The 24,844-nt window shown below is 53.1% G+C and overlaps 4 protein-coding genes across 4 annotated transcripts; 2 read left to right on the top strand and 2 right to left on the bottom strand.

Annotated features, from left to right (window-relative positions):
• Nucleotides 1-10,519: 10,519 nt before the first annotated feature.
• On the bottom strand, nucleotides 10,520-11,165 carry BZA05DRAFT_181826 (uncharacterized protein). The gene has a single exon (XM_051479310.1). The coding sequence runs from the start codon at nucleotides 11,046-11,048 to the stop codon at nucleotides 10,638-10,640; it is 411 nt and encodes a 136-aa protein (XP_051335523.1). The 5' UTR covers nucleotides 11,049-11,165; the 3' UTR covers nucleotides 10,520-10,637.
• A 616-nt stretch (nucleotides 11,166-11,781) lies between these two features.
• On the bottom strand, nucleotides 11,782-13,271 carry BZA05DRAFT_315718 (XPG domain containing-domain-containing protein; the record flags this gene model as incomplete). Its single annotated transcript, XM_051480373.1, has 2 exons — nucleotides 11,782-12,961; nucleotides 13,024-13,271. Coding segments are annotated over 2 exons (1,428 nt in total), but the record flags the coding sequence as incomplete, so codon positions are not given.
• A 2,495-nt stretch (nucleotides 13,272-15,766) lies between these two features.
• BZA05DRAFT_410668 (uncharacterized protein) lies at nucleotides 15,767-18,100 on the top strand. Its single transcript, XM_051484926.1, has 2 exons — nucleotides 15,767-16,033; nucleotides 16,112-18,100. Exons 1-2 carry the CDS (start codon nucleotides 15,896-15,898, stop codon nucleotides 17,666-17,668), a joined length of 1,695 nt encoding a protein of 564 aa, XP_051335521.1. The 5' UTR covers nucleotides 15,767-15,895; the 3' UTR covers nucleotides 17,669-18,100.
• Nucleotides 18,101-22,985: 4,885 nt separating this feature from the next.
• On the top strand, nucleotides 22,986-24,529 carry BZA05DRAFT_410657 (chaperonin 10-like protein). Its single transcript, XM_051484925.1, has 2 exons — nucleotides 22,986-23,159; nucleotides 23,220-24,529. Exons 1-2 carry the CDS (start codon nucleotides 23,082-23,084, stop codon nucleotides 24,318-24,320), a joined length of 1,179 nt encoding a protein of 392 aa, XP_051335520.1. The 5' UTR covers nucleotides 22,986-23,081; the 3' UTR covers nucleotides 24,321-24,529.
• The last annotated feature ends 315 nt before the right edge of the window (nucleotides 24,530-24,844 follow it).

Raw genomic sequence — 24,844 nt, 5'->3', positions numbered from 1 at the left:
ATCGCACCGAACAAACCATCAAAGAAACACCCTTAAGATTATTCCGTTGTGAATTATCGAAATCCCTGACTTTTATTCTATCCTCGATTTTACTATAGACTCCGACGACACAAACCCGTCCCAGTCTCACACTATAATCTTAAGGTTACAGTCACCGATTTCTATCGAAAATGTCCTCCTCAAACCTCGACATGCTCCGCCTCGAACTTCCTCAGACCCTGAGCAATGCGCTCGTTAGCATCCCGCAAGCATCCGAAACCGTCGAAGTACGAAACCCGGCAGCCTGGCTCAGGCTGATGAACCACCAATACCAAACGGCACAAAGAGACCTGCGCCAGCTTTACCAAGCATGCGATCAGAAGTTCAACGAAGAGGACTCCCGAATGCAGGAAATCAGAAGGAACTACGAACAACTCTGCGATGGGGTCAAGTATGTGTACAACCTCTACGCTCTCAATGCCGAAATGAATACAGAATGGCTTCGAACCGAGCTGTCAACGGTAGCGAACGCGACGCACGCCCTGAGCAGCGACGTATGGGCAGTCATTCGAGAACGTAACCAGAAAGACGAAGACAACCGCGAGTTGCAAAGCGTCGCAAACGCTCGGCTACAAGACGCCATCGTGTTCCTCGAAACGGCGCAAGTCGAACAACGCAGGGAGCAAGCGGTGTACAACCGCAACGTGGAAATTTGGGCAGGGAAACAGGAAGAGAAGGCAGAATACCTCTACAAGGAGCAACAGCGAATCAAAGAAAAAATCGCTCGAGCAGAGAAAAAATTGAAGGCTGTAGAGGTAAGGACAGGGAAGGCGAAGGAAAAGGCCCCGGAGTGGGTAAACACTACCCCAAGAGGAGGATCGCGGGCAGAAAGGTCAGCAACAAGGGAAACTCCGGCAGGTGCAGGAATGTCCCCTCCTCCTCCACCCCCAAGACGTCCGGTGACTAACCTTGGAGGTGATCCCTCGGATGAGGAACCATCGGATGATGACGATTCCATCCCCTTGCCGCGTCGTTCGCCGCCCCGTCACCGACACGCTCCGCTACCAAGAGAAGACGACGAAGACGAAGAGAGTCGCTTCGCTCGGATCATCGCTGCTGCCGTCTCCGCATCGAACCCGAGGGCCATCAAGCTTAAAATGAAAGAGCCCAAGCCGTTCGATGGCAAGCAAAGAACAGCCTTCCGTCCATGGTGGGACTCAGTTAAGGAATATCTTGAGTTCCACCCAGAGACAAACGAGCAGCAGAAGATAGCGTGGGTGGGATCCCGACTGGAAGGGACAGCGGCAGAATGGCATCAGGCCCGTCGAAAAAGCCTGAGGGAGCTACACTTGGAAGATACCTGGCAGGCGTACCAAGAGGCACTCAAGGAGGCGTACCGCGACACGCAGGAAGGAGCGAACGCATTAAGAAGGATGTGGGCCCTCGAATACAAAGAAGACATTCAGGCTTACATGACCTCCTTCCGATCGCTCAACATGATCGCTCGCGCCACCGGCGAACCGCTACAAGACATAGTCAACCAGGCCATGACTACCGACATCGTTGATATGTGCTTCAACCAGCACACCGAACCCTACGAAGATGATGAAGACTTGCTGGAAACGGTGCTCAGGGCTGGCAACCATGTGGAACGACGGGACGCGCTGAAAAAGGCAAGGGCAATGAGGAAAGGGGGATCGGGTAGCCAGGGTTCCGGCGGCGACCGGAAGGGACCTGGCAACGGCCAGCAGGGCCAAGGAAAGGGAAGAGACCCCGGGGGCCGCAAGGAAAGCGGGGAGTCCCCGGAGGGCCGAAAGGCCAAGGAAGCAACAGGAGTCAGGAAGGGAAGGACAAGGGAAGGGGACATCTACGCAGGAGCAAAGGAGGCTCTGGTAGGGGTTCCCCAGAAGGAGATCGATGCCCACAAAGGATCCAAGTGCGACTGTTGGCGTTGCGGACGAGACGGCCACCGAACCTTCCAATGCTACGCCAGAAAAACAGTCGCGGGTACCGAACTCCCCGAGAGTCCAAAGGTGTCATCCGTGACAAAGAGAAAGCGGGACACCCAGGATGCCGAACCCACTCGACCGAGGTCCAAGCAACACAAGGCTGCGGCGGTTGTGGTGGAGGATGAAGCAATGACGGAGGCCCCTCCATTCTGGGAAAGGAATGAGAGTGAGCCGGAGGATTTTTGAGCGGCCCCAGCACTCCGCAGACTGGACGGCCAAGTGTATATGTTTGCGGAACGAAGAGACCACGGCCTCAGGATATCGACAGCGGATCCAGAGATAAGCGAAGACGAACGGACCAACCTATTTCTACGAGTCCAACCGCGCCGAGCGCCTCAGGGTGTGAGCCCCCAAAACCTGTCAGCGGACCACGACCAATCATAGAAATGATGCTCCTCTGGTCTGAGCACAAGCGACGACGGATCCGAGTACTCCTTGACACAGGATGTGCCATTCCGATCATCAAACGAAGCCTTGCACGAGAACTTGGGTTGCCCCTCATTCAACGACCCAAGCCGGTGGAAATCAAGGACTTCCACGGAACCATAGTGGAAGGAGCCGGGGCATATTATACAATGCCGATGCTCCTTCAACACCGGAGCCACTACACCAACGAAACCTTCGAAGTGGCTCCCTTGGACGACTGCGATGCCTACCTCCCGTATTGGTGGATGGCTAAGCATGAACCGACAGGGTTGTGGAAGAATGAAGCACAGAAAATTCGCTTCACCAGCACCCGATGCAAGGAACAATGCACCTTGCAACAAGCAACCAGCTTTCCGATGGAACTTGACACGTCTGTCATTCACAATTCGGAGGCTCGCATTATTGGATACGTCTCAGCTGGCCCGGAATCAGATCCACCCATGAATCTGCTTCCGGAGAAGTTCAGACGATATGCCAACATCATGAGCAAGGAAGCAGCCGATAAGCTTCCCGACCACAAGTCCTACGACCACGCTGTGAGACTGGGACGGGTTTGTGTCGTCGGAGTCTATAGTAAAATCGAGGATAGAATAAAAGTCAGGGATTTCGATAATTCACAACGGAATAATCTTAAGGGTGTTTGTTCGATGGTTTGTTCGGTGCGATGATTGTAGTTTTGTTCGGTTGCCCGCTCGGTTCGACTTATAGTCGTCCCGATCCTCAGCACGTGATTCCTCTAGAGTGCGGCCTAACGTAGCTCCGTTGCTTCCTTTGCATCGGAGTTCCGCGGCCTAGCCTTGAGTCGTCGTCAGCTCTCTTCGGATAGTCTTCTCGACTAGGCAGGTGGTGAACACCACGCGCCCAAGATAGATCGGAGTTTCCGAGCAATTATCTCCCTCATGCGCCGGCAGAGTTCTTCGCTCGAAGTTGTCTGCCCCCATCGGTCGATGTTCGATTCTCTCGTCATAACAGTTTTTCCTGGATCGGAGCTCCTACTGCGGGGCCCTATGATCGGAGATCTCAAAGTCCTCTGGACTGTTATCCCGATCTCCCGCATCTCCGATCACTGTCTAGACTCTGGAATCCGTTTGCTCCCTCCTTCCTATCTTGTCCTTGATCGCTTCTAACTATCCTTTCGGCTCGCAACTCTATTCTAATCACCCGAACTATCTAATCACATCTCTTGCGACCGTCGTGACCTCCGATACCTATCGGGGTGTCACACACGCAATCGATCTCAAGGAAGGAGAGACTCCTCCATGGGGTCCTATCTATGCCCTGTCAGAGAAAGAACTTGAGGCCCTCAGGGAGTGGCTCAAGGAGATGCTCCAGACAGGCAAGATTCGAAGATCCAAATCACCAGCCGGGGCGCCGATATTATTTGTACCAAAGGCGCACGGCAGGGGTCTCCGATTGTGTGTCGACTATCGCGGTATCAACAAGATTACCGTAGCCAATCGCTACCCACTCCCGATCATGGCAAAGTTGCAAGACCGAGTCAGGGGTGCGAAAGTCTTCACCAAGATTGATCTGAAGAATGGCTATCACCTTATCCGCATCAAAGAAGGTGACGAGTGGAAGACGGCTTTCCGCTGTCGATACGGACTGTTTGAGTTTTTGGTCATGCCGTTTGGGCTGACCAACGCTCCAGCGACGTTCCAGGACATGATTAACCACATATTTCGGGATATGTTGGACCTGGGACTGGTCGCATACATCGATGACCTCCTCATCTATGCTAAGACGCACGAGGAGCATGACAAGATAGTCATCGAGGTACTAAAGAGGTTGGAAGAAAATAAGTTGGCAATCTCACCAGAGAAGTGTGTCTGGTCGACAAGGAGAGTCGAGTTCCTAGGATACGTGATATCCCAAGATGGAATTGAGATGGCTAAGGACAAGGTGGAATCTGTGCTCTCGTGGGAGGCGCCGCGGTCCCTGAAGGAAGTACAAGCCTTTCTTGGGTTCGCCAATTTTTACAGGCGCTTCATCAAGGATTTCTCAAAGATCACGAGACCCTTGACCGAGAGCACAAAAGAAAAAGGGAAGGATTGGAGATGGACAGCGGAGATGGAACTGGCCTTCGAGGAGCTGAAGTCTAGGTTCACCACGGCACCGATTCTCGGGCACTTCAACCCAGAATTACCTGTCGTGGTGGAATCCGACGCTTCCGACTTCGCGTTGGGCGCGGTCCTGTCTCAAAGGACAGAGGAGGGGAAGTTACACCCAGTTGCGTTCCACTCAAGAAAGTTTACCCCAGCCGAAATCAACTTTGAGATTCACGATAAGGAACTACTCGCGATAGTAGACTCTTTCAAACGCTGGCGGCAATACCTTGAGGGAGCAAAACACCAGATCCAGGTGTACAGCGACCACCAGAACCTTGAGTACTTCACAACCACGAAAGTACTCAATCGACGGCAGGCGAGATGGGCACAAGAACTCGCTGGCATCGACTTCAAAATCTACTACGGGCCCGGCAGCCAGAACGGCAAGCCTGACGCATTATCCAGGCGCCCGGAGTACCGCCCTGAAAAAGGGGGGGGTGAAGATCAGCCGATTACGACGATCCTGCATAAATCACACTTTGCAGGCGACGATTCGAGAGTTTCATCAATCAGCACCGGAGGCGAAAGCACCGTGTTCCTGGTTTCGTCAACTCGGCTACAATCAATCCCCGTGCCAAAGTGGAATGAAGAATTTCTGGGTTGGGTCAGGAAGGCAGGAAAGGAAGATGCTGGGTATCAGGAGGCTCTGAGCAGCATCAAGGACACGAACGGGGACGCGGCTCAGACGGACACTGAGTCGGAGGGCCGAAAGGCCTGGGAACTGGCCGCCGAGAGTAGGGACTCCGGCAGGATGGGCCGAAAGGCCAGGATTTTGAGGATGGAAGAGGGGTGCCTGTATAGGAAAGAAAGGCTATGGGTACCAGACGATAAGGAACTCGTCAGACACATCCTCGAGTCGGAACACAATACGAAAGTCGCGGGGCATATGGGCCAGGACAAGACTATCGAACTTATCCGACGCAATTTCTGGTGGCCAAAGATGGACGAGCAGATTATAGACTTCGTCCGGAGTTGCGCGCAGTGTCAGAAGGACAAAGCAACAAGGCACCAGCCGTATGGACTACTCAATCCCCTCGAGTTACCATACACCCCATGGCAATCAATAGCCATGGACTTCATTACCGACCTACCGGAATCCAACGGATGCGACCAGCTATGGGTGGTCGTCGACCGCTTCACCAAGATGGCGCATTTCATCCCCCTACCTAAGGATGGAAAGATAGCCGAGGATCTCGCGAAGATTTTTGCCCGCGAGATATGGCGCTTTCACGGATTACCAGCAGACATAGTGTCGGACCGAGACTCACGGTTTACCTCGGGTACATGGAAAGAATTCATCCGGCTGCTAGGCATTAGGCCCCGGATGTCAACAGCGTTCCAGCCACAGACGGATGGACAAACCGAACGCCTCAACCAGACGATCGAAGCATACCTCCGCTCCTTCGTCAACTACGAACAGAACGATTGGGTGAATCTCCTACCGATGGCTGAGCTTGCCTACAACAACTCGGTTACATCGGCAACCGGAATGTCGCCCTTCTATGCGAATTTCGGATACCACCCGTCGGCGACAAACCCTGCTGCGGCAAATTCTCTCAACCCCGCCAGCAGGGTCTACGCTCACTGGATGCATACAGTCCACGAGGAAAACATCAAGACCCTCGAACGAACGCGCGAACGAATGCGCAAGTATGCAGATCAACATCGTCAGGAGGCACCGGCTTATCAAGTAGGAGACTTGGTAATGCTCAATGGGCGGAACATTCAAACCCGCCGACCCTCGCGGAAGTTGGACCACAAGAACCATGGTCCCTTCCAAATCGAGAAGATCGTATCGCCGCTCGCTGTCAAGCTCACTCTGCCAAGGAAGTGGAAGATTCATAATGTCTTTCACGTCTCGCTCGTTGAACCGTTCCGAGCCGGCACCCGAGCACCACCGGATCCCTCTCAAATCTTACGAGAGGCCGATGATGTGGAAGGCAACGAAGAATACGACGTCGATGAGGTTATGGGCAGCTCGAAGAAAGGTCGACGAGTGCTCTACCTCGTCAAATGGCTCACCTACCCCGAACGACGGGACTGGACGAACGAGCCATTCGACAACTTCTCAGTAGGCGGTCGGGAAAAGCTACGCGAGTTTCATCGCAAAAATCCCAATGCGCCGAGGGACTACCGGCTCACAGATGAGTAAGAGTTTTTTCCCATGTGGTTTTTCTCGAACTCGGGCAGGTAGTAGGATGAAGGGGTTGGAGGACTTCATCCACAGTTATCAAGTTAGGATAAAGGCGAGGACTTGGGTGCTTCGGGCCGAAGCCTCGTGGGAGGGGAGATGGTGTGACACCCCGATAGGTATCGGAGGTCACGACGGTCGCAAGAGATGTGATTAGATAGTCCGGGTGATTAGAATGGAGTTGCGAGCCGAAAGGATAGTTAGAAGCGATCAAGGACAAGATAGGAAGGAGGGAGCAAACGGATTCCAGAGTCTAGACAGTGATCGGAGATACGGGAGATCGGGATAACAGTCCAGAGGACTTTGCGATCTCCGTTCATAGGGCCCCGCAGTAGGAACTCCGATCCAGGAAAAAACTGTTATGACGAGAGAATCGAACATCGACCGATGGGGGCAGACAACTTCGAGCGAAGAACTCTGCCGGCGCATGAGGGAGATAATTGCTTGGAAACTCCGATCTATCTTGGGCGCGTGGTGTTTACCACCTGCCTAGTCGAGAAGACTATCCGAAGAGAGCTGACGACGACTCGAGGCTAGGCCGCGGAACTCCGATGCAAAGGAAGCAACGGAGCTACGTTAGGCCGCACTCTAGAGGAATCACGTGCTGAGGATCGGAACGACTATAAGTCAAACCGAGCAGGCAAACCGAACCAAACTACAATCATCGCACCGAACAAACCATCAAAGAAACACCCTTAAGATTATTCCGTTGTGAATTATCGAAATCCCTGACTTTTATTCTATCCTCGACTTTACTATAGATTCCGACGACACAAACCCGTCCCAGTCTCACAGTTGCCCAGCGAAGAGATAGCTGAAACCGGACTATGCTCGGGTAAGGATTGGTGCGCCATACCTGCCTAGTTTGTATAAACTATCCTGAAGGCTTACGGCGACTCTGATGACATGGCGGAGAAAGTCTTCGCACCAAGTGCAGAGATTTCACGCCAGGGTTTCCATCCGGCAACAAGCTACGGCAACGGCTGGCACGTGACTCGACCAAATCACCCAACTATATAGACTTCCGACGACACGGCGAAAGATTCATCATCAGAATCAGCAACCAGAAAACCATCAACACTACCCCTTAATATTATTCCGTTTGTGAAAGAAAGAATACTATCTATTTTCATCTTTATTTTATTCTATCAATTGACTCCGACGACCATAATCGTTCCAGTCTCACACTGCCTCCCAACTCTCTCGGTCCTTGCACCGACCCTCCCTTCGCCATTCCGTCGCGAGCCGTGACATAATCCACACACAGGCGTAGGGAGCCGTCCAATTTTTTGACAAACAGGATTGGCGATGCTGCTGGAGAGGAAGAGGCACAGATGAAACCTTTGCTGAGGTTGTCGTCAAGCCATTCTTTCAGTGCGATGAGTTCCGTTTTCGAGAGTGAATACAGTGGTCCGTATGGGGGCATAAATCCCTCCTTGAGTGGAATCTTATGGCCGTAGTGTCGGTGCGGGGGCAGGTTCTGGGCAAGGGCTTCAGAGAGCAGCGGTAGGAACTGGTGGTATCCGTGAGGAATATGCGCCGTGGGGTCCTTGTTTCCCTGCAGTGCGCCATTGACCCTAGCAAGCGTGGTGTTGAAGATCGTGAGTGTAACGGCACGGTCGGGCAGGGCTCCAGGTAGCGAAGCCGGGCTGGGGATAGGGTTCTGGGTTCGGTAGAGGCAAGACGGGTTCAGGGGACAAGGTGAGGCAGGGCTCAGTGCAGACGGCAACTGAGAACAGAGGCAGGGACAAGGACTACGGCGCAGACGGCAGCCGAGGCAAGGACAGAGGTAACAGTGGTTGAATTAATAAGTTGTTGCGTGAAGAACTAGATACACAGGGGCAATGGCCCGTTTATATAGAAAATCCTCCACTTCTTCCCGCAACCTGACAGTGACCGTGGGCGTGTGCCAGACCCTGAGAAATCCACCTTGCCAGTACCCCGCTTCCGTGACTCATACCCTGCGCAGCCGCACTACCCCTCCTTCCAGCACACAGCCCCAATCCCCTGCGGCTCATTACTGCGCTATCCCTGCTCCCTGCACACAGCCCCCAATCCTCTGCGACTCATCCTTGCACTGCCGGTGCACTGCCTGTGCACTGCCTCTCAACTCTCTCGATCCTTGCACCGACCCTCCCTTCGTCATTCCGTCGCGAGCCGTGACAGTGAGGCTTTCCTTGTTGACCAGTTCTTGGAATGACTCCATCCGTAAAGCTGAGATTCTGACTGTGGTTTCCCTTGAAAGGTTAGTGCATTCTTGGTGATTCTTCCTTGGGGGAGACGTAATGCAGCGGGCCACGATGTCGCTGGCCGCTATTTTTTCGATCTACAGTTTGTTCTATCAAATTAGTGTTCACTGGATTTTCTGTTGAAGTTCAAGCTTGCAGATTTACTTTGTACCTTTTTTTGAAGTACTCAACAAACCTGACAATACAGCTGTTGGATTCTAGCTCTATTTTCACTTTGGTAAATTTCCAGAAGTCTTCCCTGATGTTTTTGCAGTCTTCCCTGATGTTTTTGTAGTCTTCACTGATGTCTTTGCACTCTTCCCTAACCTTCTTCTCTCTAACCAGACTAATGTGGTGCTGGTAGGAAAACAAATGCCTCACTCTATTGTTAGTGGCATTGCCGGTAACGCTAGTGGATACGCTATTCCTTCCGCACACCACGGCCCCTTAGTGAACAGCGGCAGCGGCGCTCTCGCTAGCTCGAGCGTCTATCCGACTACCATCACACCGATTCTCGCCGCGCGCTGGATATTGGTACAACAGCAACGTCTCGAAAGTGTCGCTGCGTCCCTCGAGAACCGGAACCCGGGAATCCTCGCCGCCGCTGCCAGCGGGCCACAGCAGACCGACCAAGACGTCGATGTTGATATCGAGATGCCGGATGTTGGCAGCGAGTTCGCTATCAATCGCGAGGCGGCGCAGTTCCTGCACGACATCGGAATTGACCCGCGACGCCTCGCTGCTGGAACAGTGGTGGCCCGCTTTCTGGAATGGGCGGCTGCGCTCTGGCTTTCCGGCGGTGGCCCTATGGAAGGAGTCACTGTCCATCAATGAGCCCGATCCGAAGTATTAGCTTGGCGCACGACATCCCTCTACTTGGGTGCTCTCGATTTCTTTAGGAGTGGCGGCAGTGTTGTGAAATTTCTCTTCATGTTTTCGCTCTCACAATCACTCGGTTCGGTATTTTCACTCAGCTGTCGCGATGTTTTTCTGTCATACGTTTCCTTTTCTTTCGCCGTGCAGTCTGTAGTGTATCCATTTAGCCTCTCATCTTCCGTCTTTACCGTTTATACCTCGGCTTTCTTATCATTCATTGTCTTTCCTTTGACCAGCACGGAAAACACCATACATTATTATTACGGTCTGATTGACTTGCCATCCGCTTACTTAGTTCTGGGTTATTGACATAAGATATCAGCAGTCGGTTGCGCTTCTGGCTGCATGGATGTACGGTAGATTGATCGAGGTTCAGGGGTTGTTTGATAAAATCTGGCGGAAATCTCGTCTCCAAAGATCTGGGTCTCACACAGCCGAGTCGCAAGGGATCACAGGCCACGTGAAAGCATCCAGCGCATCACTCGTATCATTACGGGGCGGTGACCGTGAAGCGCACATCAGGCCAATCCTCAACTAAGAACCACTCGATTTTCCACACATCCTCCTGCAGTAGCGAACTATAATTATACCAAGGTGCAACTTCCCGCAGATTCCGCCAAATGATTTTGCCATCGAGTGACCAGCTATTAACAAGAAATCTCACTCCATCCATTATCCTGCTTCCCAAAAGTCCTCCCAGATCCTCGCCAACACCGCCTACCAAAAGTCCAACTCCGCGCCGTAAGCACCCACCAAAACCCCCGGTATGATCGCCGCCATACACAGACCGATAAAGATGATCCTCCACTCCCAGCAACCCTTATCGCTCCAAATGTTCGACGGTTTCCCGTCGAATGTTCGTTTGCAAACGAAGCGGGTTCTTGTGGGTCGCGGTCCAATGGCGACGGCGGTCGGAGACGGAGAGGTGACGGCGGGTAACGTAATGCACATGCGTCTCTCGTGGGTGTGGGGTGATTTGTGGTGTTGCCGCAGTGAGGGTATGAGGGAAAGTTGGGGTGGTGTCCTCTGAATTGCCCAAAAGGGTCGTAATCGTTTTTTGGGGAACTATGATGAGTACGGTGGTCGTAACCGTAGGCTGCGCTTTGGGAATTATAGGGTGGATATGAACAGGGGTAGAAGTTACAGTAAGACCCCCCGACGAGAGCGGAGACAGTGCGACGACGTTCATTCGTGACATTCGGAATGGTTGCGAAGGTGGTAGGGTCGGCATTGGGGGATGAAGGAGCAGTTAGAATTGCTGGTGGTGATGTAGCGGTAAGAGTCGCTAGTGGTGATGAAGCGGTAAGAGTCGCTGGTGGTGATGGAGCAGTCAGAGTCGGCGGTGATGTTTGAACGGGGTGAGTTTGATTTGAAGATGCCAAGGCGGGGTTTCCAAGACGTTCTAGGTGTCCGTCCGCCTTTTCAACGACACACGATAGCTCTCAGATAGATTTCCCTATAAATTTCTAACTATCAGCCGCCAAGGCGGCAAATTTATTTGATTTGGATAGCGAGGAAGCTGAGCCCACCCCTCTCCTCCTCTTCTCCTTTTTGGCCTTCTTTGATTCCACAACCGCCCACTCGCCCCCATCAGCTTGTTCAACCGCATCATCACTTGGTCGCTTGCCATTCCCGTTGACTGGCGATTTTGCCACCGAAGACTCTGCCACCGAAGACTCTGCCACCGAAGACTCTACCACCGAAGACTCTGCCATCGGAGACTCTGCCACCAGAGACTCTGCCGCCGGAGACTCGTCACCTTCAACAGCCTTGACAGCACGCCAGTGACGCTCTAACGCGCTCCTGCCCACTGCTTTCATTTTATCCGTCGGTTTCTCGAAGCTGAACAAGAACACACGGCCATCGAAAAGATCAAGAATGTCGGGCAACAGCAGCAGACTCGTTTGCAAAACCTCCAGATTTTGCGCATCTCCGGAGATTGGCGTGCCGCGGGCAGCCAGAAATCGCAGCACCTCGCGCAGCAATAACAAGGAATACCATCCAGCCTGCGCCATGGCAAAGATGTGTATCAGCCCCCAGCTCCATTTCTGCTTTGTCTTCTTCGGTGGCGTCACACATGGGTCTGGGAGCAATATTCCTGCAATAGCGGTGAGCTCGTCGCACGATGGTACGGGCTGGCCCCGCTCCCTCATCACGGCGGAGATACTATCAAGTATGGCAGAGGCCCACCAGAAAGTGCTCGTATCGTCCTTGATGGCTTTAACAAACTCATCCAACCTTTCCGGTGCGTTGTCACACAGTACGGGCGATTCGGTGATCCTGGGTCCGCGCCGATACACCTCTTTCACTTCTCCGCCGCCAAACAGCAGAGTGTATGCAAGCGCTCTGACCGAACCGCCGATTTCCCATGCCGGTGCGCGCTGTGGATCCTCGTTCAGGAACGGAAAGTACATCGTCCGATCCGCCTTCCCCTTCGCCGCGAGATACAGCAATTCTCCAATCCTTGGTTCCTCCACCATCCGGATGACACCGCCCTCAGCCGGTAATGAATATTCTCTTGCAAACGCGGCCGGAATAGGTTCTACGCCTGCGCCCTGTTTCCTTCGCGTCTCGATCCTCCCCAGCCGGTCCAGGATCTGGCTAAATGATGCGGTCGCATCGAGCGAAGTCTGGTATGCGACATGCAACAGGGGATGTTTCAGCACTCGTGCTATGTCCGCGGGTCGCGATACGCGGGCAGCCACTCCCGACTCCGTGAACGACAGATCCTGCATCATGACGACGCCCCAATTGTCGACATCGTCTCCAAACACCAGGAGGTCCGAATCCCCAGTCAACACTATTCCGCCGTTCCGGATCGCTGCCGCCGCAAGGAAAGGGTCCGCCTCCCCTGGCACCGTTTTCGTCAGCCCCCTGTAGCTGTCGTGTGAACTCAACCACGACAGCGCAGCAGCAACAATAAATGGCGGTGCGGAGAGCGGTTGTGAACTCGATGTTACGGCGGCATTCGATTTTTCGGCCGCGAAAAAAGTCTCTGGCGATTCAATTAGGGACTGAGCGCCATGTCGAACTGTGGAGTTCAACGACCGATAGCGTGTGAGTTTTCTCAGCGATTCGTCAAGGCGCGATAGCCGTGTCGCGGTTTTCGACGACGGGAGAGCCGAATCGAACAGAATCTCTGCACTGGATGCAACACGTCAGCGGTGACGAGCCGGGCTGGGGGACAGCGGATAGGAGATAGAAACATTCGAAATCCAGAGGCTTCGAGGCGAGTGAGGTACGAGTTGTAGGCGAGGGCAAACGTTCGGTAGGAGAGCGTGGTCTCGAATGGGTTGCCACCCACGGCGCTGCCCGCACAGAAGATGAGGTGATAGATGTGGTGACACAGTGCTGGACCATCGATGTAAATAGGTGTTTTGGAACCGCTGGTAGAAGAAAAGGTCTCCGGGCGAGCAAAAGGAGTGAGGTGCGAGTAGAGGTTGCGGATCCCCATAGTTGTGGGACCGGCCCCAGTGCGGGGTTACGGATAGAAATTGTTGGTTGACAAAACGCCGGGTAAAGCCTACTCTACATACAAGCGTGACGGCTAGGATTAACGACACGAATACATGGAATTCCTGCGCCGTGAGGAACATGCAGTCAGTAGTGACGACCAAGTAGGGTTGTCGAATTACATGAAGTCTGAGGTCATGCGGTAAAGTGTCATGCATAGGTGTAAAGTGCTACCTGCCGCGGTCACGTGACCTCACATGGTATCACATGACATCAATGACTGCCATAGAAAGGTTGAAATCCGTAGAGGAGCCTAATCCGACAGTTGCAAGACGAAGGCGCAGCAGAGTAGAGTGGCAGGCGTGAATATTTGGGCAATGGTGCACAGTTGGATTGAGGTGGAGGTGGTGGACGAGCCGGTGGAAATCCACGAGTGGGGGAGCGAGGCTGCAAAGTCCGGCGCTTGCGAGGAGGTCGCCAACTGCGAGGAGCGGGAAAAGACGGACGAGCAGACTCAACCTGAGGAAAAGTTTCCCTCCGGAAAGAGTTGCCACAATATTGTGTTGAATCTATCTAAGCATGGGCTTCTCGGCCATCACGGTTCTATAGCAAATCGAATCTTGCTTGCGTCGCTCAACCGTGGCCCAATATTCGCTCTCGGATGTTTTTGCTAGAACACCGGGTCGGTCCAATGTAGTCGGCGTGTGGGTGAAAAGATTGTGTCGGGTCTCATTTTTTCCGTTCTCAAGTACGAATTGGCGGAGTGGCGGAGTCTAACCATGAGCGGGGGGACTTCACTCAGCCGACGACAAATGCTGTCCACCCATGGCCTTAGATGTGCCCCCGTTGCCTGGGTCAACCCGACGGAAGAGTAGGTTTGACTCAATACGCATCAGTAAGACCTGACTCCGCGCTGAGTGACTCTAGTACGCTCGCCATGTTCGCCGGTCGGTGCGTAGGTAGGAAGCGGAGTCAGTGGTCCCGGGAGACCAGCGCGTATCACTGGAAGTATCGAAGTGGTTGGACGGTCCCAGCGTGAACGTATCCTCTCATTTCTTTGCCATTCCTGAACTGAAAAGGTCTAGAGTAGACGGCAATTATATAGACCCAAGTCTTCGAGATAGGGCGGTCGAAAGAGACAGCCCTAGAATCTGCCGTCCCGAGCCTTGGTGCATATGTTATGTACAATACGCTGCTAGTTCGGCCAGCTAATCGGTTCCACCTCTCCAGATATATACTAGGCGAACAGCCTGCAGCACCCGTACTGAACGACTGACGGAACCACTGGGGAGATATAGGCGGCTCGGCGGAAATGAAAGAAGCATCACCACTCTGATATCATAGCAAACCATCCTGTGCAAGAAGGATTATTTACTACTAAAAGATCTTCAATACCTCACGTATGGTCAGCCAGGGTTTAGAACTACCCACAGAAAGCGAAATTCTGGTAAACTAAGCTTCTTTCCCTTGGCCTATCTATACACACACTCCCGTCGCCTTTGTTTTACTCGCAAATGTGCGATCGTTTCGGCATGTACATGATGCAGGATTACCAATCGCTCTGGCGGCGGTGAACAATAAGTCTTTCCGGCGATCTTCAGAGACCTTGCATACAAATTGCTGCCGCTCTGCATGTATATGCGTGCGAGGGGGTTGAAACGAAAGTATCCACATTACATAATATCACTCGGTAGGTGCAAAATCACATGCCCGGTCGAACACCGAACAAAAAGTCTAAAAGCACACCTATTCATGTATGGATGTACTCAGACTACGAAGCCGTGACGTGCCCTCGTACACAGGTGGGCCAAGATCCTAGTTTATGAAGCTGCGCCGTAGTAGGCACATCTTATGTGCGTCAGTCTGGCTGCGCGTTTCGTTCGAACTGTTTGGGGATTACAAAACAGTGTTCTGCTCTATAGGCGGGCCAGAACGTGGGGTGGGATGGAGCATTTGGTCAAAGTTGGATTAGCATACATCTTCCCCTCAGCTAACAGCTATCCGCCAAGAAATGTACCACCACCCCATGTCCAACTTTTCAGCTCCGCCCGTGCATTCAGAATCTTCAACCAGGCATTCACACGCGTAGAAAGCCTGTGCACCGTGCAAATTTGCGTTCTCGATCATAAATGGCATCAAGACAGACTTCAAGCACGAGCGATGGAGTGAATTGATGTACCCCAGACCTCCTTTGATCGAGAAGGCTCCGAGAGAGTGCGGTGCCGGCGTGCCGCTGCTACCGCCAGCGGGTAAATACCGAGAAGCCCTTGCTTCGCCGAACCCGTGAGCACCGATATCGATCGGGGTCGAAAGAACACTTCCGATTATAGGGCTGGAGAAAGGTTCAAACATAGACGTTCAGTACAGGTATACGAGAGACTGAGTCTCAGCAAACAAAACGACGCGCCGCGAACTTGGTTGGAGTTTTGCTGCCGCTTCCCTGCTTGCAACCCTGTGTTCTTCTCACCTGCAGATAGCCAATCGGGCTATGGCATGAGGAGAGGAAAATATGTGTGCTATGGTAAGGAGTTGGAGCGGCTGGCCGCCCGTCTGCAGTTTGCTTTTAAGCTAAGTAGCTGCAATCGGGAAACCTCGCAGTAAGATCGACCAGCTTCACAAGAAACGATGAGCCACTATTCCGACTTCCGCTTCCAAATATCCTCACACCGAGAGGTAGTGAAGGGGATTTGGGAGACTCCTCCATTCCCGTATGTAGATCCACAACTTCTATACCGCACCCCGATACCGAATGAGCTTCAGCAGGTGGATTCTCCTATACCTCCCATGTCCACTGTGGTGCTTCAACCGAGCTAACCGCGCTATGCGCTTGCTATCCTCTAGAATTCGCCGGCATATTCAGCAGCCATACCTCAGCAATGGACAGCACAGTTATTACCGAGCGGAGAGAGCAGGTTACCCGAGAATGTGCCAGGACCGCCTAGCAGTTCGGATCGGATGAATGCCGTTCAGCCATTAGCACATACCAATGGATTGGACCTCCCCGATGAGCCTTGCATGGACCGCAGGATGGAAAGCCCGAAGCTTGAGGACCTGGAAGATTATGCCCAAGAACCGCAGGATATGCCAGTGGTGCCGAATTCCCCTTCTTCCAAGGCGTTGCTTAAACCTAGTGCGATGCGTCCAACAGGCTCGAAGGATTCTTCATTATCTGCCACTGCTAAATGGAATAGCCGCAGAGGGGCCGTAGTAGGAACCACTGTGCCGCTTGCGGAGAGAAAAAGAAACGGGACCGAGGCCGCCAGGGATCCCCTAGCCCCGGTAAAGAACAAAGTCATGAAGAAGAAGCACACACCCCGCCAGGACTCTCCCGTTCCCAAGAAGACCAAAGCTCCGTATATCTTCCACTGCCCGTGGCCGAAATGTGGTAAGAGCTACAACAGGCCTGGCAACATGTTTCGCCATGAAGAATCGAGCCACATAGAACTGACCAGATGGATATGCGCCCTCAACGGACCAACCGATCAAATGACCGGAGAATGTGTGTACTGCCCGTATAGACATGATGAACCACTCCTGGATACCGCGGATGTTGCGGATTCCCCCACGTTGGCCCAGGATTCCTCATCGGACCAAGACGCAAAGGAAAAGGACATCCACAAGCCTACCTGGGATTGCCAATTCGAGGAAGAAACATCCCAACCCGCCTGGCGAGATGGCTGCGCGCGGCCAACTCCTCTCTTGGACCATGTCCGGAGACTGGATTCCACACCGGACGAAGCAAGTGGCCGTTTATCATCTGTTCCCGTCATGCCCAAGGATGGAGATTCTCAAGTTCAGGGATTGCCAGGAGTCCAGGATAAGCCTTATGGAGCGTGTCCGACTTTTACCACTCAGCCTACAGCCCATACCTTAGCGACCACCAGCTCCAATCGTATGTATACTCATACGCACCCCGGGATATTAACCCCTTCTGGACGTTCAAGGATAACATGTTCCGAAAAAGATGAAAGCCTTGTTGATGCTAGCCCCTCGCACGGCATGGAGAAGCCAAAGAAGCCAAGGAAGCCGTGTGGACGTGGGTGTGCGGATAAGCCGGAGGAGGTTCGTTCGTTTGGCCGGAAGGATAACTTTCAACAGCACATAAACCACTGCCATCCATATGTCAAGTGGGATCCAGCTGACAAGAGCTGGACGCGGGATGTCCCCCCGCCGGCGAAGTCGCGCTGTGGATTTTGCAAGAGTGTGTTTACCGACTGGGCCGAACGGAAGCGCCATCTCGCCGAGGAATTTGTGAACAGGCGGAAAATAGAGGAGTGGGAAGGGAATGGGTTGGGCTTCGAGGAGAATGAGGAGGAGAAGGGAGGTAACTTATCAAACGGCCTCGAATCACAGTGCCTCCCGTTTAATGACAGTGCTACAGGAATAACACGACAGTAAGACCTTTTCGGATGACAGTCTTCTCCCAGATACTTTGAGCACACAAAAACCCTGGTGGAGTTTGGCGGTGTTTATTTTGCCAGGTCCAATCTCGATGGAGATATTTTCTTGTTTCTTATTTCTCATTACTTTCTTATTTCTGTTGCTTTTTTTTCCCTTTTTCGTTTTCTTTTTCTTAGAACGGGACTACGTTTATCGGCAAGCCTTCGGTATGTTTGCGACGGGTTTTATGGGTGAGTTTTGGGCGGAGAGGGCGTCAGGCCAGATGTAATTGGAGGTGGCACGGTCATACATACTAATTTTGAACGATGGACCTTTCCAACGTTGGAATAGAAGCGATCGTCCTCTGAATTCTGAATTCAAATCGCCGCGTATCCACCGGACTACCGGAACAGTCGAGGAGGAATCCTTCTCCAACTCCAGTCACCCAAGAGCTGTGCTCCACAACCTCCACTGCCTACTCCACAAGTGGCGCCGATCAAATTCCCACTGTTCCCGTCATGTGGGGCTAGGAAACTGGCTGCCTAGCACCAATATCCTCCCGCCTCGAAAGGCAGAGGCGAGGCAACTCCCGTCCCTCAGCCGCACTACCCCGCATCACGATACCGGCTTGCAAATGCACCATCAAAGTTCAATATGCGCACTGCGCACCAGAGCGATCAGACAGCCAACGATTGACTGACATATATTCACGCGAACATCGGAGGAGTCGCCGGGGACGCAGAGTCGAGTACGTACGTGCAGAAAGCAGGAGTAGACGTACATAATGACTGTAAACCTGAGGTGTTCGACTGTGCGCGTGCGTGTGCGCACACGGGACTCCTAGAGGTGGACGGCACTTACCGCCCCTGGTTCGAACGCGTCTGCCTGGGTATGATGCTTCTACGCCGTGGAACGTATACCATTCCTATGTTCGGTCCATCCGCTGCTTGGGCCCCGCATACCGACTCACCCGAAAATGTGCTTACGATTAAATATAGCCTTGCACACACACTGGCGACGACAATCAGCACCGAGACCATTACTTACCAGATCCGCATGTTATGACACCTCGAGTACGCTCCCCACAGCCAGCTCCGAGATTAGGACCATCATGTGCGCCATTCTAGTTGAATTTATTACCACTCTGACAAAGGAACCGGCCGTATGGCCACGGGTGAACTTTTTCCACTGACCTCCGTGGCGAGAGCGAGCAGTTGTTTCGACCATTCGGCTTTGGCCTTCGGTACATATCTTGGTAGCCCTTGGTCATTTCGCTCTCCGTACCATAGTGAACTCGACCGCTGTGATTACTGCCATGAGGTGGAGTCGCATCCGTCGCGGTCCGAGTGCTAGTGAGAAGGTTATGTACATTTATACATAAGCTATCGCTCATCGAGCGTGGGTACTGGGGCGCGCGGGCGCGCACGCAAAAAAAAACTCCGTTTGGCGCCGGACGTGTGGGGTCCAAGATCCAATGGCAGGATGAATCAAGAATCCATCGGTGGCCTATGATTGATTGGTTCGTAATCTGCTGGTGGACCTGTGTGGTCCTGTCTAGACCTGTGTAGACCTCATCCTTCATCCAGGCGATTCGCGAAAACCGCTTCGATCAAAATAGGTATCAGATATCCCGCAATTTCGGCTACGCACGTTGACGTCCCTGCCGTCCAGAGGTCTATGCCGCCAGCCAGCCTTTGAGGTGATTGGACCACAGAGAACATGAAAGAGCTATCATAGCGCAGTGAATATCATGCTGGATCCGCTGCGGATAGTGTCTTCTCCTGCTGCTGCTCTCCACGGATACCATGCTGATCTTGCTATGGATAGCTCGCAGGCGTCGCTGTGGATATGGCGCTCTCCTTGCGGTGGTTCTCGCGCTGTCTTTATCGTTCGTCCAACGCAGATAGCTTTGTGGCGGAGCGTGTCTGTCGCGGGTGCACCAAGCACCTACTTTATGAGGTTCGAATTCTTGTCTCTAGCACGGAAAAAACCCCCGCGTAGTCTAGTGGTCTAAGACATGCAATCAGCGAGGGGAGTTGAGGGAAAGTCCTCGGTTCAGAACCGGGTGAATGCCTTTTTAGCTCTTGGGGTTTCTAAGCCATCCACCGGGGGTGGTGATAGTTTTTGTTTTTGTTTTTGCCGTGGAGCACTAGTGAGATATCACTCGGCGGCATCACGTGACACGCCTTTTGCTACCGGCTGTGAAGGCGAGAATACAGCCATGAGAGAGAACACCAATTTACTGTCGCATGCGGCCCGTTCGGACTATGGCGAACCCTTACCCGAATCAGTACAGCCCTGCACTATTCAAACCCGATTGCCCGTAGGAAACGGCGGAGGTGGGACGGCATATACTAGCCAGAGAAGCTTAAATCCGAGGGTCCAACTTGTGCACTGCTCTCATGGCCGATTCTCACTGTGATCGTGAGCCCTGCACCAGTGTTATCCAAGCGGCTTCGCAGATCAAGGAAGGGTTTATCAATAGCGAGATGAGCAGGGACGCGGTTGTGCGTATGTACTAAAAGTTTCGAAAGCCAACAAGACCAGGGACTCCTTACATTCACCGCCCGGCCAGCTTCGTGACTCGTCCCATGGTTATGGTTGCGCCTGCTGTGGCTAAATTTTTCGTTGAATGATACACCGCCGTGAACGGCGCAGCTTTTTCAAATAGTTTTCGTTTCTCTCGAGTCTCGTATTACATAATATGATCAAAGTTGAATCTATAAATAATTTCACCGACGCCGAAACAATAACCCAGTCCAAAACAAGACCAACAGCGCCCCATCTATATGCAGAAACCCAAAAAGTTGCACCAATAAAATAACTCCCTCAGATCGCCGTACCCAGTGACGCTCCTGTATCGATCTGCACTGACGGCGGCCGTTCCCACATAGTCACTCCGCCCCCCACGGCAAGAAACGTCGAACTCCGTGCCACACCCGTCTCCACATCCGCATCGGGAATCAGATTCTCCGTGCTTGCACATCTGCTCACCGACCTGCTCGCAGCCGCAGACCGACTGACCGCCACGAACTCCTCCACCGTGACCTTCTGCTGCAGTGCTTTCTGTTCTTTCTGTTCGGTACGGCGACTGCGGAAAACAAAGAACGCGATCACCCCAACAACGGTCATGAGGAGGAGCGTGCCGACGACTATGCCTGCTATTGCACTGGCGGGGAGTGTAGAAGAGGAGTTGATGGCTTCGCTATCAGATCGTTAGTGGTGGTGAAATCAAGGGCAGGTTGACAGCGACATACTTTGACGGGGTTGCGGATGGTGATGATAGCGTACCGACCGGTACGGTGCTGTTTGTCTGGCGGATATTGATGGTGTGCATTTTCTCTCGGTATGTAGTATGATATCTATCGAAGTTCTAGCCGTCTCGAGGGTGCTCTTTCTTTGAAATCTGTTATGAAGCTCTCGGATGCAGATCGGCGGAGACAACCATGACAGCTTATATCTTTCCCAAGGGCGGCTTTGACGGTTGTTCCGCTCCAGCAGCGGATGGTCTTCTGCGAATCCACAACCACTCACTCGTCTTCAACCCCCAGGAATCACTATTCTGAGGAAACGAAAGTGGCCCGGGCGACGTCAGTCACTCTTAGGTTCAAGATGAGCCTCTCTATTGCGCTTGTTGTCAAGAAAAAGCACTGCCTAGAAGAAACTAGCCAGCAAACGCACCAGTATAGAGTTGGTACCCTACTATATTCACTATTTGTAATGTGGGTATTAACGACGGAGAGGTGAAGTCATCACTTCCTTGTCAGACGTTACCGTGGCACATGGAATGGCGGTCCCAGGGTATCGGTTAATGCGGGCGGGGGGCCGAATATAGACCCCCGTGCTCGAGCCTCAATCAATCGGACACCGGGTATCAATCGGGTGGTGATGTGGCTCAGCCTTACGGTAGTGGTGCCTGGTGCTAGTACACGTACATAAGAGGTAAGTACCAGCGATAGAGATGGAGATCTACTGGTACCCGCTCACAAAAACGCATCCAGAAACGAGATTGCCGAAGGGCAACAATCTAGGTACCTAGGCCAAGTTGGCCGCTAGTGAAAGGGGCCATCACAGAGTGGAGTGGATAGCCTTTGTACACCAGCAAGTACGGCAAACGCCCGATATATACGTAGCGATCCCGGCTTCCCGAACAAACCTCGAGCGGAGGGTCCTGGAGCAACAAGTGGGATGAGGAGCCATCGTGGTGCGAACGAAGACAGCGAAGCAGCGGCTACTATACTGGTCGGATGGAAAGCAAGCCGGTTTCTACCTCGGCTATAGTACATATATAGGGCGGGAAATCGTATGATATCGCGGGTTTACTAGCGTAAGTCGGCGCATGCAGTCACCGGAAAGCGCGCATACGGTCACCGGAAAGCATCCGCAAGGGAAGATGAGTCAGCCGGTCGACAAGTGCTAGATAGTGGCTCATATACCTACAGGGGGTTCCCGGTGTCGCGGAAACCCGTTCAAATATTGCAGCAAGTGGTGGGCGGAGCAGAAGACGCGCTGGCAACAATTGGAACGAGATGCAACAGATAATCGACCGCGGCTCCGACACCACACGCAGGTGTGCGCACTGTCCGTAGACTCACGTTGCAGTGCAGCTGTCCTGAGCTTCCTCTCAGCCGCGATCTCGCTTGTGCGCCTTTCCATCTATGTGCGAGCTGCCATCGCGGAAGGCGAGCCACTCTACCGGGTTACGCAGTCATACTGGATCTATATATGTACCTATTTTTCTGGCTGGTCGTTACCAGGCTCGGCAGATAGACTATAATACCCAAGAATACACTTTCACTGGTACAGTGAGCTGATTAGAATAGAGTGTGGTTGCCCAGTGATGTAGCACGCAACTGGCAGTTTTGTGCCGAGTGACAGAGTGTGCCGTCTCGCTAAAGTTCACACTGTCTGTCAATGGGATGTGATGGATGGAAATGAATGTTCGACTTCGATATACGGCTTATTACTAGATTTTCTCAATTAGAGCCGGATTAAAAAGAAGGAACTGCGATCACCAGAGATTGAACTACCAGAGTACTGGTTTACCAGCCACGCGATGGCGGTGCACAAGCTACCAACGACTCAAAACAGAAGGAACTACCGTTGCTAATAACCTTACTCTTCGATAATTTTACGTGAGGATACTTCAAAATAACAGTAATTACTCTCACGCACGTTCGAAATCCTTACGAAGTTTCCTTACGGAGATGGAGTGGCCCAACTTGAAACTAGGCTATGTTACATGAGCTGCGATGGAGACGCGTTGAATTGACCCGAAGCTGCGGGATAGGTACTCATCTACTAGGATTCATAGTGCGCATATATGCATGCACATGTCCGAGTTCCCGTCTGCTTCGACCCCGCAGTCTCGAATATTACACCTTACTACCCCACAGCATCGTCCCTGTGATTGTCATCCATCTCCTCGACAATGCAATCCTCAACCTCCCCGAAGACGGAGGATCTGATTCTGTCTTCGGTCCTACATGGGCCCAAAGATCTCCGCATAGTATATACCGCCTCACTCATCCCGCTCACTCCAGCTCCTCCCTAATCGCTAAATTCGTAGCAAAAAATCGATCTCCCGCCACCAAAGCCGGATGAGCTACAGATCCAAATCCGCTCGACGACTCTCTGCGGCTCTGACCTACACTACTACAACCACTACCGCAACGGTGACATCATAGTCAAGCACCCGCTGAGTCTGGGCCACGAATCCTCCGGCTGTGTCGTCAGCGTCGGCACCTCGGCGTGGGGCCAAGGCTGGAGACCCGGCGATCGCGTCGCGCTGGAAGTTGGAATCCCCTGCGGCGACTGTGCACGCTGTCTGGAAGGCCGCTACAACATCTGCTCGACGCTCAGCTTCCGCAGCAGCGCAAAATCTACCCCGCACCACTGGGGAACTTTGCAGGAGCGCATCAACCATCCCGCGAAATGGTGCCATCGGATTCCCGACGAGGTGAGCTTTACGCAAGCGGCGCTGTTGGAGCCGCTCGGCGTTGCACTGCACTGCACCCGACGCACCATCAAGAACGGGTCTCTGGTTCCCGGGGCGTCGGTGCTGGTTATCGGTGCTGGAGCGGTGGGAATGCTAATCGCTGCGGCGGCGGGCCTGGCGGGAGCGTCCACGGTGGTGATCACAGATATCAATGCGGGCAGAGTGGAGTTCGCGCGGCAGCACGGATGGTGCACGCACAGCCACGTGTCGCAACGATCGCCGCCAGCGAATGCCGCCGACGACGACAAGCTCGCACCGGCGAAAGCCGCTGCCGCCGAGATCTTGGCGGTAGCTGCGCGGCCGGGCGGTGTAGATGTGGTCTACGAATGCACGGGGATGGAGAGCTGCGCACAGACGGCGATCTTTGCGGCGCGGCCGGGAGGAGCGGTGATGCTCGTGGGCATGGGAACGCCCGTGATGACCCTGCCAATCTCGGCAGCCGCGCACAAGGAAATCGATATTCTCGGCGGGTTCAGATACGCCAATATGTACCCGCTTGGCATTGTGCTGTTGGGGTCGGGGAAACTCCCGGGATTGGAGGAGCTGGTGACGCATACCTACGAGGGTCTGGATAGAGTCGAAGAAGGGTTCAAGATGGCGGGAAGAGTGGCCAGTGATGATGGAACTCTTGTAGTCAAGGTGGAGGTGCAGTTTAACAGCACGTCTTCTTAAGGCTGATGTTGCCGAGTGCCGGGAGAGTAGTGGCTGCGGCTTCATAGCGGCTTTAAACCATGCTCCGAATGCGCACATACGGTACGATACGGCAACACCAGCTGTTGCTCGGGAAGACTTTCAAGTTGATTCTTGAATATTGGCTTGAATCGACTTTGATGTAAGACCAGTGTGTGACGGTTAATACGAGAAGATGTTATGAGATGACTACCGCTCGGCGGCGGTTTTGCGGGCGTGGCTGAGCCCCCGGACCAGTTCCCATGATTGGTCAGCCAATCATTATATCCCCGCAATCGTGATCACAAAATCCGCAGAAGGTAAGTGGATGCACAGCGAATCAAACAAAAAACCATACCCAGGCTGGCGTCAGGCAGACAGATCGTCAGGCATTGAGAGTATGTGGGACCACGGGTCTTTCCCCCCGTGTAGCTAACCATCCGCTGTGTTGCCTGCAGTATGGTGCCATTACTTCTGGGCATACGCTGCTATGATGCTACCTCCTAGGTTTTGTAATTTCACTTCAC

This window comes from Tricharina praecox (assembly GCF_024521635.1).
Source record: "Tricharina praecox strain CBS 144465 chromosome Unknown BZA05scaffold_33, whole genome shotgun sequence".
Classification (NCBI taxonomy): domain Eukaryota; kingdom Fungi; phylum Ascomycota; class Pezizomycetes; order Pezizales; family Pyronemataceae; genus Tricharina; species Tricharina praecox.
The sequence above is the reverse complement of the archived record's forward strand: the minus strand, read 5'-3'. Positions and strand labels throughout refer to the sequence as shown.